At 51.4% G+C, this 13,067-nt stretch overlaps 1 protein-coding gene across 1 annotated transcript in view; it reads left to right on the top strand.

Moving 5' to 3' along the window:
* The window catches only part of INO80 (INO80 complex ATPase subunit), a 155,142-nt gene that overhangs the window by 58,863 nt on the left and 83,212 nt on the right, over positions 1-13,067 (top strand). The window contains exons 13-15 of the mRNA XM_077260847.1: positions 3,114-3,194; positions 4,788-4,883; positions 12,027-12,086. Coding sequence (XP_077116962.1) covers positions 3,114-3,194; positions 4,788-4,883; positions 12,027-12,086 — 237 coding nt within the window. The remainder of the gene's footprint in view (positions 1-3,113; positions 3,195-4,787; positions 4,884-12,026; positions 12,087-13,067) is intronic.

Raw genomic sequence — 13,067 nt, 5'->3', positions numbered from 1 at the left:
AAAAATTAACAGTGCATAATATGTAAAATTACCTAAAAAATTTACTGTCATGCCCGTGTATGATAACCTGCATTCTATTGCCACCTGGTGGTCCTTTCCTGAATTTTAAATTGTTCTTATTATGTTTTCAATAAAATTTATATTTTAATCCTTAATTATTGGTTGTTGTTTCATATTTTTAGGCGTTATATACTTATACAGTTACACGACCATATATACTGTTGTTTACTTGGTGCATTGACAATGTACATAGGAAGCTGCTTATCAGTGATGGGGGCGGGGTTACACAAATTAGCTGGACTGCTTAGCCTTCGACGCCTAGTCCAAGAGTGATAATCTCCTGCTGATAAAACATTACTTGAATTAAAATTACTGCAAGCTGCTGAGAAAGTAACACATCCCTGGAATCAGGCTCTCTGCCCCTACAATTTGCTGTTCTCAGATAAAATAGCAAAAACCTGCTGACAGATCGCCTTTAAGGCCAATCTGGGGTCACACATTGCAGCCGCAGTCACGATCATCCATGCGCCATGATTTACCTTTGCCCCGGTCTTACCCTGTTTTTCTCTATGCAGGTGTCACTGCTGGGCTCTGTTTGGCTTTATCTTTGTTTCTGCCCAGTTGTTTTTCATCTCAAAGGAATATTGCTTTTACGTCTCTATTCTGACACTTGGACCTTTTACTTGCTCTGACAGTGTAGAGTTCTTTCCACTGATTGAATTGAGAGGTCTCATATACTCTCATATCAGTGGGAAAATAAAGGAAATAAATTATTATTATTTCAATTTTTTAAAATGACACAGGATCACTGAAATAAAATTTGGCCCCCTTATTTTAATTATTTTTATATATCGAAAACGGTGTATTTTTTTCATGGTTTTGTCAGCAGCCTTTTTATGTTAAAGAGGGGCATTTCTACATTTAAATAGTTTTTTTATGATTTCCCCTGTAACTGGAGTTGGTGTATTAGATCAAGTTCCAGTGGAAATGCCGCCTCCTGGAGCGGACTGTGGCTCCTGCTCCCTCCCTGCACCCAGTGATACAGGACCGCCGGGTCTGGGGGGAGAAGCGCCATTAGCTCTCCCTATTACTGTATATACAGCGCCGTGTATAAAGCGATCTGGAAGAAAAAGACGCTAATAAAATGTCTCTGCCTCCTCTATGGGGAGTCTGGTCGTGTCTGTCGCATGCAGCTCTTTAATTTACAGTGACGTCCCTCCTGAGTGGAATGACAACTACTCCAACATTAAGAGAATGTGCACACGTTGCAGATTTCCTGCAGAACTGCAGCTTTTTTTCCGCACAGAAACGCTGCAAATCTGCAAGTGATTTATAGTACAATGTAAATCAATGGCAAAAAAAATGCTGTGCTAATGGTGCACAAAAATCTGCACGGAAAACGCAGCAGATTCAAAAAAGGACCATGTCCGTTCTTTTGTGCAGATCTGCAGCATTTCTGTACCCATTCCATTATAGAAATCCGCAGGGGTAAAAACGCAAGAAAACCACACAAAATCCGCCAGAAAAACACATCAAATCTGCACCTGTGTTTTCTGCCCAGAGATGCAGAATCCGCACAGAAACTTCCAAAGGCAAATCCGCAACGTGTGCACATAGCCTTATTGTCTATGGGCCCTCCGGAAATAGTTAAATATCCTGTTCGTATAAACAGGAAATACACGTATAGTGCACATGGTGCTGTTTTGTTTTTGTTTTTTCAAAAGTGAAAAAGAAGTAGCTTGTCATCTTTTGAGATGTTTCTATTTGAAAAAAATCCAAAAATGACTAATGCAAAGAAGCTGAAAAAAAAAACCTTGAACAAAAATGCTTAAAAAACAAGGTTTTTAAGCTAAAACATTTTTAATTGTTTTTTTTTTTGTCTGTAAAATCAATGCCAACAACACAAGCTAGTGAACACTTTTTTTTTTTTTTTTCTTATTGAAAAATATTCCTTAACCCATATCCCTCGTGGCCAGTATTTGTTTTTGGATGCCCATTTTTGTGGCGATGGGAGCCGGTGCACACACACACAAGCAAGCAGTCCATTTAAATTCCGATGTCAGTGAATTAGAGGAGCATTTAAATGGTTAATCCATGGGTTTTACAGGGGGATGCCAGCTGTATAGCATCCAGATATGCTGCGCCCGTAGCTCCTGAGCCCATTCCATAGACACAGCTACAAGCATACTAGTATAGCGTATCCTAGCTTGGAAAGGGGGTTAATATTCTTGAGAGCACCCCCCTGAATTGTTGGAGCTTCCAGCCGCTGCACAATAACTGTATGCAGTCTCCTTATATTTATATCTCCGACACCGATCTGTTCTTTTTTTATTCTGTAATTTGTAAGGTTGTAGAATAATTGTTTCTGAGAACATGTACTAAATGGCTTCTACTGCAATAACTAAAATATTCATGGAGGTATTCCAGTGTAGGTAAATATCAGATATCTACCAGTGGTGATAAGTGATTACCTATCTGCTTGATAGCTAATAGTTGTTATATTGTTGTCGGCCCGGCTGCTGGGACTGCATAGTTCAGTGCCATAGATTTGACCTTCCTCTTGGCAGGGTGCTTGTATGGAACAAGGTTATCCATGGGGTAAAGATAATTATGTCACAAGTCCTTTGCCACCTAATCTGAGAGAAACGTAATGTAAAAATAGATAGACCCGAATTCCAGCAATGTGTCACTTACTGGGCTGCCTGCTGTAGTTTTTCATCAAATCAGAGTTTTATCAGCAGAAGATTATCACTAGAGGACTAGTAGCCCTGTCTAGTAGTCCTCCACATTCATGAGTTCTTTATAACCACGCCCCCACCACTGATTGGCAGCTTTCTATCTGTGCCTAGTGTACACAGAAGCTGCCAATCAGTGGTGTGGGCGGGGTTACACAGAGCTCAGCATTCAGAGAACTGCTAGCTGTACAGCAGATAAAACAAGGCTTTTTTAAATCAAAATTGCAGCAAGCAGCCCAGTAAGTGACACATTGCTGGAGTCGGGATCTCTCAGATGGGGTAGGAAAAACCTGCAGATTCCCTTTAAATAATTAAGTTATAAACAATAACAAGTTTTTGTTTTTTTTTAACTAGTTATTTTTTTAATTTGCATCTTAGGGTATTAATGGTATCCTAGCCGATGAAATGGGCCTAGGAAAAACTGTCCAGAGCATAGCTCTACTAGCACATCTTGCAGAGGTAAGTGTGATCTTTTTCATTCTGAAGTTGTGATGTACAAATAAAAAATCAATTTTTCCTGTATATTTCAATGTTTGTCCCTGTTTTTGGTTCCAGTCATTTTGTGATAATATTAGAACAAGCAGATTATGGGCTGGGTATGGCAATGGTTTGTGCTGGCATGGGCAATGGTTTGATTTTTTTTATTTTTTGTTGTTATTTTACCATATGATGTTATAAAAGCACTGAAGGATACAGTGAATGAAGTAAACAAATGACAAATGTACAGCTCAGCGGGCTAGGAGTTCCCGCAAAGCGGTTATATGTACGGCCCCGTGATGACGCCAACGCAGAGGGTGTCCGCTTTACATGAGAACTGACACCCTGCTGCAATGCCCACGATCACTGCTAACACTAATCATGGCCGCTTAGCTCATTACATGCTGCGGTCACCAGCGATCGCGCCATGTAGATGGTTATGAGCGAGAGGGGGCTCATTCTTGTTTCCTTTACCTCCATCACTTCACCCCAAGATCTGATTGTGGAAACCCCAGACCATCTGATGACCCTTGGGTCTGCCCGCTACATTGGCCTGTGTGGCCTTGCTATAAGAAGAGTATTAGTAAGACCGACCGGTCTAATTCCTGGCCAGAATGTAGTAGGTGTAATACTAATAATATTAACAAATACCTCCAATTAGAAATGTAGTATAGTTCATTTGATTAGCTATGTTGCTTACCCTATACAGGGCATTGCGGTAGATTAGGTATCCATGGTTATGACTTCTCGTAGCTGTCATTAAATGAGTGGTCGTAACCATGGATACCTAAGCTACTTCAGTGCCCTGCAATGGAGTAAGCAACACCATGAATCAGAAGAACTATACTACATTTCTAATTGGAGGTATTTGCTAATATTATTAGTATTACACCTAACTAAATATCTTGGAGATGCGAAGATCCGTTTTGATGTTAAAAACATGACCCAGGAATGCAAGATGTAGGGGGGGTCTACAGCAAATTGCAAAATTTAAATCGATGATCTGAAAATATAAAATATCGCCACCAGCTCATGAACACCATAAAAAGAAACCGATTTTAGCATAAATACATATGCAGAGCCTGTACATATGAACTGAACTCAGTGATTGGCCAGCGGTGACGCCCGTGGTTGAAGTGATGTCATCCCTGTAGTCAAAACACCAGGTTAAAAGCAGCGGCAGGGAGTTGGTACTGGACTCAGGGAGGGGAGGGTACCTGCTGAGTTTATTGTAAGTACTTTACACAGTTTGGGTGTTACTGCTGATCTGAACTGGCAAAAGAGTGCACTGTCACTGTGCATATTGTGCAGGACTAGCCCAGCCTCTGAAATGAACGTCACTAAAGCGACATTTTAATGGAAAAAAATGAATCAATTTTTCAATGTCACATCCCAGTGATATAATGTTCTTTAAAGCAGCTGTGAAATCAAAATGCTCAGCACATTCCTTGATGAAGATCTTGAGGTGTAGTTTCCTAAATGTGGTCACTTGGGGAATGTTTCGCCTGTTTTGGCACCTTAGGTGAAGACGGGCTTTGGCGGTGAGGGGCTAATTGTTTATTTTTCTTTGTCCAGCGGGAGAACATCTGGGGTCCTTTTCTAATTATTTCACCTGCCTCGACATTGAACAACTGGCATCAAGAGTTTTCAAGATTTGTGCCAAGGTTCAAGGTAATTACGATCTGTATACAGTTTTAGTACGCGCTTTTGAAATGACTTTAATAAATGTACTACTAATCTTTTCCAAGTTTTCTATCTGAAGACAGACGTGTGAAAGGGGTACAAAGTGCCCCATTACACTATATAGCCCATTTTTTAAACGGAATCCGTCAGCAGGTTTTTTTGTTATGGAGATTGAGAAGCAGCATGATGTAGGGGCAGAGACCCTGATTCCAGCTATGTATCACTTAATAGGCTGCTTACTTCAGTTGTTTTCTCTGCTGTAGATGTAGCAGAGCTCAGAATGAATGCGAGCTGTGAATATTCCCGCCCACACCCGCACTTGGCAGCTTCCTGTGTACCTTGTCAGCAAGTTGACAATCAATGGTGGGATGGTGGTTACACAGATTAGCTGCCGTTCACGTGACACCTAATCCTGTAGTGATTATCTCCTGATGATAAATCACTGATTGTACAGAAACTGCAGCAAGTGAAAGTATCACACAGACTACACAAATTGCAGCAGCAACTATTAGACCTGTTTGTATGAGTTTACTTCGCTGCTGCTTATTCCATACTGGCTGTAACTCGGCACAGTGGGGATTAGTTGCGCTAACCTGCAGCATTGTGCACCAAATTCTGGTACAAAATACTGTAGATGGTCTAAAAGTAAGCCAACCAAGAAGTGATGGAAAGTGACACCAATGTGTCTGTAGAGGCGCACAGTTTATCATGAGCCATTGTGATAAATTCAACTTGTTTTCAAACCAGACTGTATTAATTGAAAGAGGTTGTCCTGGCTTGGGACGAAACGCGTCGGCTTGTATCAGTAGGAATGAGGTGAGACAGGCCTGATGGGTGTAGTTGGCAAATATCCAAAATTAAGAGATGATCCAGCTTCCATATAAAATGTAAAAGTTTAATCCAACATATTAAAATGAGGAGACGACTCCTGGGACGGCATCATACACATAGTAAGGCGAGCGACGCGTTTCGACCTAGCGGTCTTTATCACAGCTCAATATTTTTTTAATATGTTGGATTAAACTTTTACATTTTATATGGAAGCTGGATCATCTCTTCATTTTGGATACTTGCTACGTCACGTCAGGACGGAGATCCGTGCTTTCTGCATTTCCTCGGTGTGCTGGCTCCCTGCCTTTGTCTGTAGTTGGCAAATACCTGTTCGCTCACCCCAGGGAAATCACACTGTCACAATTCAGCCGGCTGCATTCACATAGTGATTTTTCTCCCAAGCCTGGACATCCCCTTTACATTTAGGCCAAAACGAACACTGTCTGAACAGAATCCTCCAGTGTGCGCTCAGACTCCTCACTCGGGCCTCTCCTCATCTCTCTGTAACAGAGGAGTCGTGGCAGCAGAGAGGTCTGTGAGCAGAGACGTTGGCACCTGCTGTTCCTCTGTGTGCGCATGTGCCGGAGGACTCTTTTCAGGCAGCACTTGCTGTGGCCAAGCGAGCGTTGTCAGTCAGCACAGAGGGAAGTGGCAGCTCATGTTAATCGAGGGGCGGAATGGCCCAGCAAATTTCTTGGTCACGCTGAGATTTGGCATGACGTCTTTTGTGTCGCACCACAATAAGTCACAGCAGGCCGGCTAATCAAAAAACGAGCCGCGGCTTCTGACAGGTAAGAGGTGGTACTCCCACTCCTGTGCAGCCATCACAGACCACTGTAATGATCAGTGAATGGGATGTGCAAATCAATTTACACCAACTCTGGTCACTGTGGATTCAGAACCAATTCCCATCAGCACCTTTCTGACATCTGCTCTACATGTACGGGGCGTGGGAGAGGAGCCGGGCGTGGGAGAGGAGCCGGGCGTGGGAGAGGAGCCGGGCGTGGGAAAGGAGCGGGGCGTGGGAGAGGAGCAGGGAGCAGGACGGGAAGCTGGAGAGGAGTGGGGTGCGGTAGAGCAGGACGGAATGCGGGAGAGGAGCGGGGCGTGGGAGAGGAGCGGGGCGTGGGACGGGACACGGAAGAGGAGCGAGGTGCGAGAGAGGTTTGGGACTCGGAAGAGGAGCGGGACGCTGGAGAAGAGTGGGGGGGTGGAGAGGAGCGGGGAGCAGGACGGGAAGCGGGAGAGGAGCAGAGTGCAGGAAAGGAGCAGGACGGAAAGCGGGAGAGGAGCAGAGTGCAGGAAAGGAGCAGGACGGGAAGCGGGACAGGAGCAGGATGGAAAGGGGGAGAGGAACGGGAAGCGGGAGAGGAGCAGGACGTAAAGCGGGAGAGGAGCGGGGTGCAGGAAAGGAGCAGGACGGGAAGTGGGAGAGGAGCGGGGTGCAGGAGAGGAGCAGGATGGGAAGCGGGACAGGAGCAGGACGGAAAGCGAGAGAGGAACGGAGTGCAGGAAAGGAGCAGGACGGGAAGCGGGACAGGAGCAGGATGGAAAGGGGGAGAGGAACGGGAAGCGGGAGAGGAGCGGGGTGCAGGAAAGGAGCAGGACGGGAAGTGGGAGAGGAGCGGGGTGCAGGAGAGGAGCAGGACGGGAAGCGGGACAGGAGCAGGACGGAAAGCTGGAGAGGGACGGGAAGCGGGAGAGGAGCGGGGAGCAGGAGAGGAGCAGGACGGAATGCGGGAGAGGAGTGGGGTGCAGGAGAGGAGCAGGACAGGAAGCGAAGAGGAGCTGGGAGCAGGAGAGGAGCAGGACGGGAAGCGGGAGAGGAGCGGGGAGCAGGAGAGGAGCAGGATGGAACGCTGGAGAGGAGTGGAGAGCAGGACGGGAAGCGGGAGAGGAGTGGGGAGCAGGAGAGGAGCAGGACGGAACGCGGGAGAGGAGTGGGGTGCAGGAGAGGAGCAGGACGGGAAGCGTGAGAGGAGCGGGGAGCAGGAGAGGAGCAGGACGGGAAGCTGGAGAGGAGCGGGGAGCAGGAGAGGAACAGGACGGAACGCGGGAGAGGAGTGGGGAGCAGGACGGGAAGCGGGAGAGGAGCGGGGAGCAGGAGAGGAGCAGGACGGGAAGCTGGAGAGGAGCGGGGAGCAAGAGAGGGACGGGACGCGGGAGAGGAGTGGGGTGCAGGAGAGGGACGGGACGCGGGAGTGGAGCAGGACGGGAAGCGGGAAAGGAGCGAGGAGCAGAACAGGAAGCGGGAGAGGAGCGGAGAGCAGGAGAGGAACAGGACGGAACGCAGGAGAGGAGTGGGGAGCAGGAGAGGAGCAGGACGGGAAGCAGGAGAGGAGCGGGGAGCAGGAGAGGAACAGGACGGAACGCGGGAGAGGAGTGGGGAGCAGGACGGGAAGCAGGAGAGGAGCGGGGAGCAGGAGAGGAGCAGGACAGGAAGCTGGAGAGGAGCGGGGAGCAGGACGGGGAGCGGGGAGCAAGAGAGGGACGGGACGCGGGAGAGGAGTGGGGTGCAGGAGAGGGACGGGACGCGGGAGAGGAGCAGGACGGGAAGCGGGAAAGGAGCGAGGAGCAGAACGGGAAGCGGGAGAGGAGCGGAGAGCAGGACGGAACGCGGGAGAGGAGTGGGGTGCAGAAGAGGAGCAGGACGCAAAGCGGGAGAGGAGCAGGAAGCAGGACGGGGAGCGGGGAGCAGGAGAGGAGCAGGATGGAACGCGGGAGAGGAGTGGGGTGCAGGAGAGGAGCAGGACGGGAAGCGGGAGAGGAGCAGGACGGAACGCGGGAGAGGAGTTGGGTGCAGGAGAGGAGCAGGATGGGAAGCGTGAGAGGAGCGGGGAGCAGGATGGAACGTGGGAGAGGAGGGTGGAGCAGGACGGGAAGCGGGAGAGGAGCGAGGAGCAGGATGGAACGCGGGAGAGGAGTGGGGTGCAGGAGAGGAGCAGGACGGGACGCGGGAGAGGAGCAGGACGAGGAGCGGAGATCAGGAGAGGAGCAGGACGGGGAGCGGGAGAGGAGCAGGACGGGAAGCGGGAGAGGAGCAGGAGAGGAGCAGGACGGGAAGCAGGAGAGGAGCGAGGAGCAGGACGGAACGCGGGATTGGAGTGAGGTGCAGGAGAGGAGCAGGACGGGACGCGGGAGAGGAGCGGGGAGCAGGAGAGGAGCAGGACGGGAAGCGGGAGAGGAGCGGGGAGCAGGATGGGAAGCGGAAGAGGAGCGAGAAGCAGGACGGAACGCGGGAGAGGAGTGGGGTGCGGGAGAGGAGCAGGACGGGACGCGGGAGAGGAGCAGGACTGGAAGCTGGAGAGGAGTGGGGAGAGGAGCAGGACGGAACGCGGGAGAGGAGTGGGGGGCAGGATGGGAAGCGGGAGAGGAGTGGGGAGCAGGACGGGAAGCAGGAGAGGAGCAGGACGGAATTTGGGAGAGGAGGGCGGAGCAGGACGGGAAGCGGGAGAGGAGCGAGGAGCAGGATGGAACGCGGGAGAGGAGTCGGGTGCAGGAGAGGAGCAGGACGAGGAGCGGAGATCAGGAGAGGAGCAGGACGAGGAGCGGGGAGCAGGAGAGGAGCAGGACGGGAAGCAGGAGAGGAGCAGGACGGAACGTGGGATTGGAGTGAGGTGCAGGAGAGGAGCAGGACGGGACGCGGGAGAGGAGCAGGACGAGGAGCGGGGAGCAGGAGAGGAGCAGGACGGGAAGCGGGAGAGGAGCGGGGAGCAGGATGGGAAGCGGAAGAGGAGCGAGAAGCAGGACGGAACGCGGGAGAGGAGTGGGGTGCGGGAGAGGAGCAGGACGGGACGCGGGAGAGGAGCAGGACTGGAAGCTGGAGAGGAGTGGGGAGAGGAGCAGGACGGAACGCGGGAGAGGAGTGGGGGGCAGGACGGGAAGCGGGAGAGGAGTGGGGAGCAGGACGGGAAGCAGGAGAGGAGCAGGACGGAATTTGGGAGAGGAGGGCGGAGCAGGACGGGAAGCGGGAGAGGAGCGAGGAGCAGGATGGAACGCGGGAGAGGAGTCGGGTGCAGGAGAGGAGCAGGACGGGATGCGGGAGAGGAGCAGGACGAGGAGCGGAGATCAGGAGAGGAGCAGGACGAGGAGCGGGGAGCAGGAGAGGAGCAGGACGGGAAGCAGGAGAGGAGCAGGACGGAACGTGGGATTGGAGTGAGGTGCAGGAGAGGAGCAGGACGGGACGCGGGAGAGGAGCAGGACGGGGAGCAGGATGGGAAGCGGGAGAGGAGCGAGGAGCAGGACGGAACACGGGAGAGGAGTGGGGTGCAGGAGAGGAGCAGGACGGGACGCGGGAGAGGAGCAGGACTGGAAGCTGGAGAGGAGCGGGGAGAGGAGCAGGACGGAACGCGGGAGAGAAGTGGGGAGCAGGACGGGAAGCGGGAGAGGAGTGGGGAGCAGGACGGGATGCAGGACGGAACGCGGGAGAGGAGTTGGGTGCAGGAGAGGAGCAGGACGGGACGCTGGAGAGGAGTGGGGTGCAGGAGAGGAGCAGGACGGGAGAGGAGTGGGGTGCGGGAGAGGAGCGAAGAGCAGGACGGAACACGGGAGAGGAGTGGGGTGCAGGAGAGGAGCAGGACGAGACGTGGGAGAGGAGCTGGACGGGAAGCGGTAGAGGAGCGGGGAGCAGGACGGAACGTGGGAGAGGAGGGCGGAGCAGGAGAGAAGCAGGGCGGGAAGCGGGAGAGGAGCAGGACGAGGAGCGGGGAGCAGGAGAGGAGCAGGACGGGAAGCGGGAGAGGAGCGGGGAGCAGGATGGGAAGCGGGAGAGGAGCGAGGAGCAGGACGGAACACGGGAGAGGAGTGGGGTGCAGGAGAGGAGCAGGACGGGACGCGGGAGAGGAGCAGGACTGGAAGCTGGAGAGGAGCGGGGAGAGGAGCAGGACGGAACGCGGGAGAGAAGTGGGGAGCAGGACGGGAAGCGGGAGAGGAGTGGGGAGCAGGACGGGAAGCAGGACGGAACGCGGGAGAGGAGTTGGGTGCAGGAGAGGAGCAGGACGGGACGCTGGAGAGGAGTGGGGTGCAGGAGAGGAGCAGGACGGGACATGGGAGAGGAGTGGGGTGCGGGAGAGGAGCGAAGAGCAGGACAGAACACGGGAGAGGAGTGGGGTGCAGGAGAGGAGCAGGACGAGACGTGGGAGAGGAGCTGGACGGGAAGCGGTAGAGGAGCGGGGGCAGGACGGAACGTGGGAGAGGAGGGCGGAGCAGGAGAGAAGCAGGGCGGGAAGCGGGAGAGGAGCAGGACGAGGAGCGGGGATCAGGAGAGGAGCAGGATGGGGAGCAGGAGAGAAAAAGGACGGGAAGCGGGAGAGGAGCGAGAAGCAGGACGGAACGCGGGAGAGGAGTAGGGTGCAGGAGAGGAGCAGGACGGCATGCGGGAGAGGAGCAGGACGAGGAGCGGGGATCAGGAGAGGAAAAGGACGGGAAGCGGGAGAGGAGCGAGGAGCAGGACGGGGAGCGGGAGAGGAGCAGGACGGGAAGCGGGAGAGGAGCGAGGAGCAGGACGGAACGCGGGAGAGGAGTGGGGTGCAGGAGAGGAGCAGGACGAAACGCGGGAGAGGAGTGGGGAGCAGGACGGGAAGCGGGAGAGGAGCGGGGAGCAGGAGAGGAGCAGGACGGGAAGCGGGAGAGGAGCGGGGAGCAGGACGGAACGTGGGAGAGGAGGGGGGGCAGGAGAGGAGCAGGACTGAACGCGGGAGAGGAGCAGGACGAAGAGCGGGGATCAGGAGAGGAAAAGGGCGGGAGAGGAGCGAGGAGCAGGATGGGGAGCGGGAGAGGAGCAGGACGGGAAGCGGGAGAGGAGCGAGGAGCAGGACGGAACGCGGGAGAGGAGTGGGGTGCAGGAGAGGAGGAGCGGGGACTGGACACGGGAGAGGAGTGGGGTGCAGGAGAGGCGTAGGATGGGACGCGGGAGAGGAGCAGGACTGGACACGGGAGAGGAGTGGGGTGCAGGAGAGGTTTTGGACTCGGGAGAGGAGCGTGGCGCTGGAGAAGAGTGGGGTGGTGGACAGCAGCGAGGTGCGGGAGTTGAACCTACTTCACACACAGTGGTTGTTGGCAGACATCCAAAATGGCAACACAATCCAAATTTCTTTAATTTTTTTTTTCCTTTACAAATTTCTGAATTTTCTTTTAAATCACTAAAATTTAAAAATACAATCTGTCTCATTTTGGCTGTGCTGAAATTGTACTGTCCTGAAGAATCCTATTGGCAGGGCACTCTGACCACACAAGGTGTTGTTTAATGACATTAACCCTCTGCCATCTCCTGGAAACTGACGAGGTTTTGTTCTATTCTAGGTCCTGCCTTACTGGGGCAATCCACATGAAAGGAAAGTAATTCGGAAATTTTGGGGTCAGGTGAGAATCGATGAGCAATTCTATTGAAAGTACTAGTGTCTCTTTTTTATTCTACCTAATATTTTTTAGAATTCAAGTACGGATCCTGCTTAATATAACACATCAGCCATTTGTAGTGATCAGTCCTATATATATTTTTTTATTTGATTACTATCACTTTATTATCAGCATTGCGCATAAGAGAGAAGGGAAATCCCATGAATATATGATGGTAGAACATAAACCCCAAATACTTCTACCACCACCTGGTGATCACATACATTTCAACTTGGCAATTGTCTGTTTCCTAAAGCTAAACCTCAAGGTTTTGCCGATTTTTTTTATTTTTTTTTTCCATGTAGTTTTGAAGTGTGTTTCCCCATGATAAAAAAAAAGGACGGTGCTTGTTTGCAGGAAAAGCGCTGCATAAAATGTTCACCTCTTTGTTTTTTAATTAATGTGTTTTTCCCAGTCATCAGCATGAGTGAAATACACTTAAAGAATGGACATGCTGCAAATCTGCACATAAAAATTAAGCAGTGTGTGCAGGAGATTCAAGAAAGATCATTCACTTTGTTGATGCTGTAAAATGTTTGCGTTTTTTTTGGCGTAAAAAAAACCACAACATGTGCACATCCCCTTATTTTAGGAAATCTCCAGAGATGATTGTGGCAGTGTTGTGGAACAGACATCATTTAAACTGCATACATCAGCCAATGGAAATTCAGTTTCTGGGGTACACCCCGTGGTGGTGGGGGCTCCTGGGTGGGATTATACCTCATTTTTGGTTTTATTAATGATGAGTGCATGACAAAATAAGAAAACTTGTAATATATTTGATCAGAAAAATCAAGGCATGGGTTAAATCTGTAAGTGAACACAGACTTCACCATTACTGAGATAAGAGAGGCAGTTGGTGCTCGTAACGTTCTATGGAGAACTGTAACTGCCATTGCAGCAGAAGGTCTGTGTCGGCCTCCAGCTCCTCCCTCCTCCATAGAA

Source organism: Ranitomeya variabilis, chromosome 1 (assembly GCF_051348905.1).
Source record: "Ranitomeya variabilis isolate aRanVar5 chromosome 1, aRanVar5.hap1, whole genome shotgun sequence".
NCBI lineage: Eukaryota > Metazoa > Chordata > Amphibia > Anura > Dendrobatidae > Ranitomeya > Ranitomeya variabilis.
Note: the sequence above shows the minus strand (reverse complement) of the source record. Positions and strands in the feature narration are given on the sequence as shown.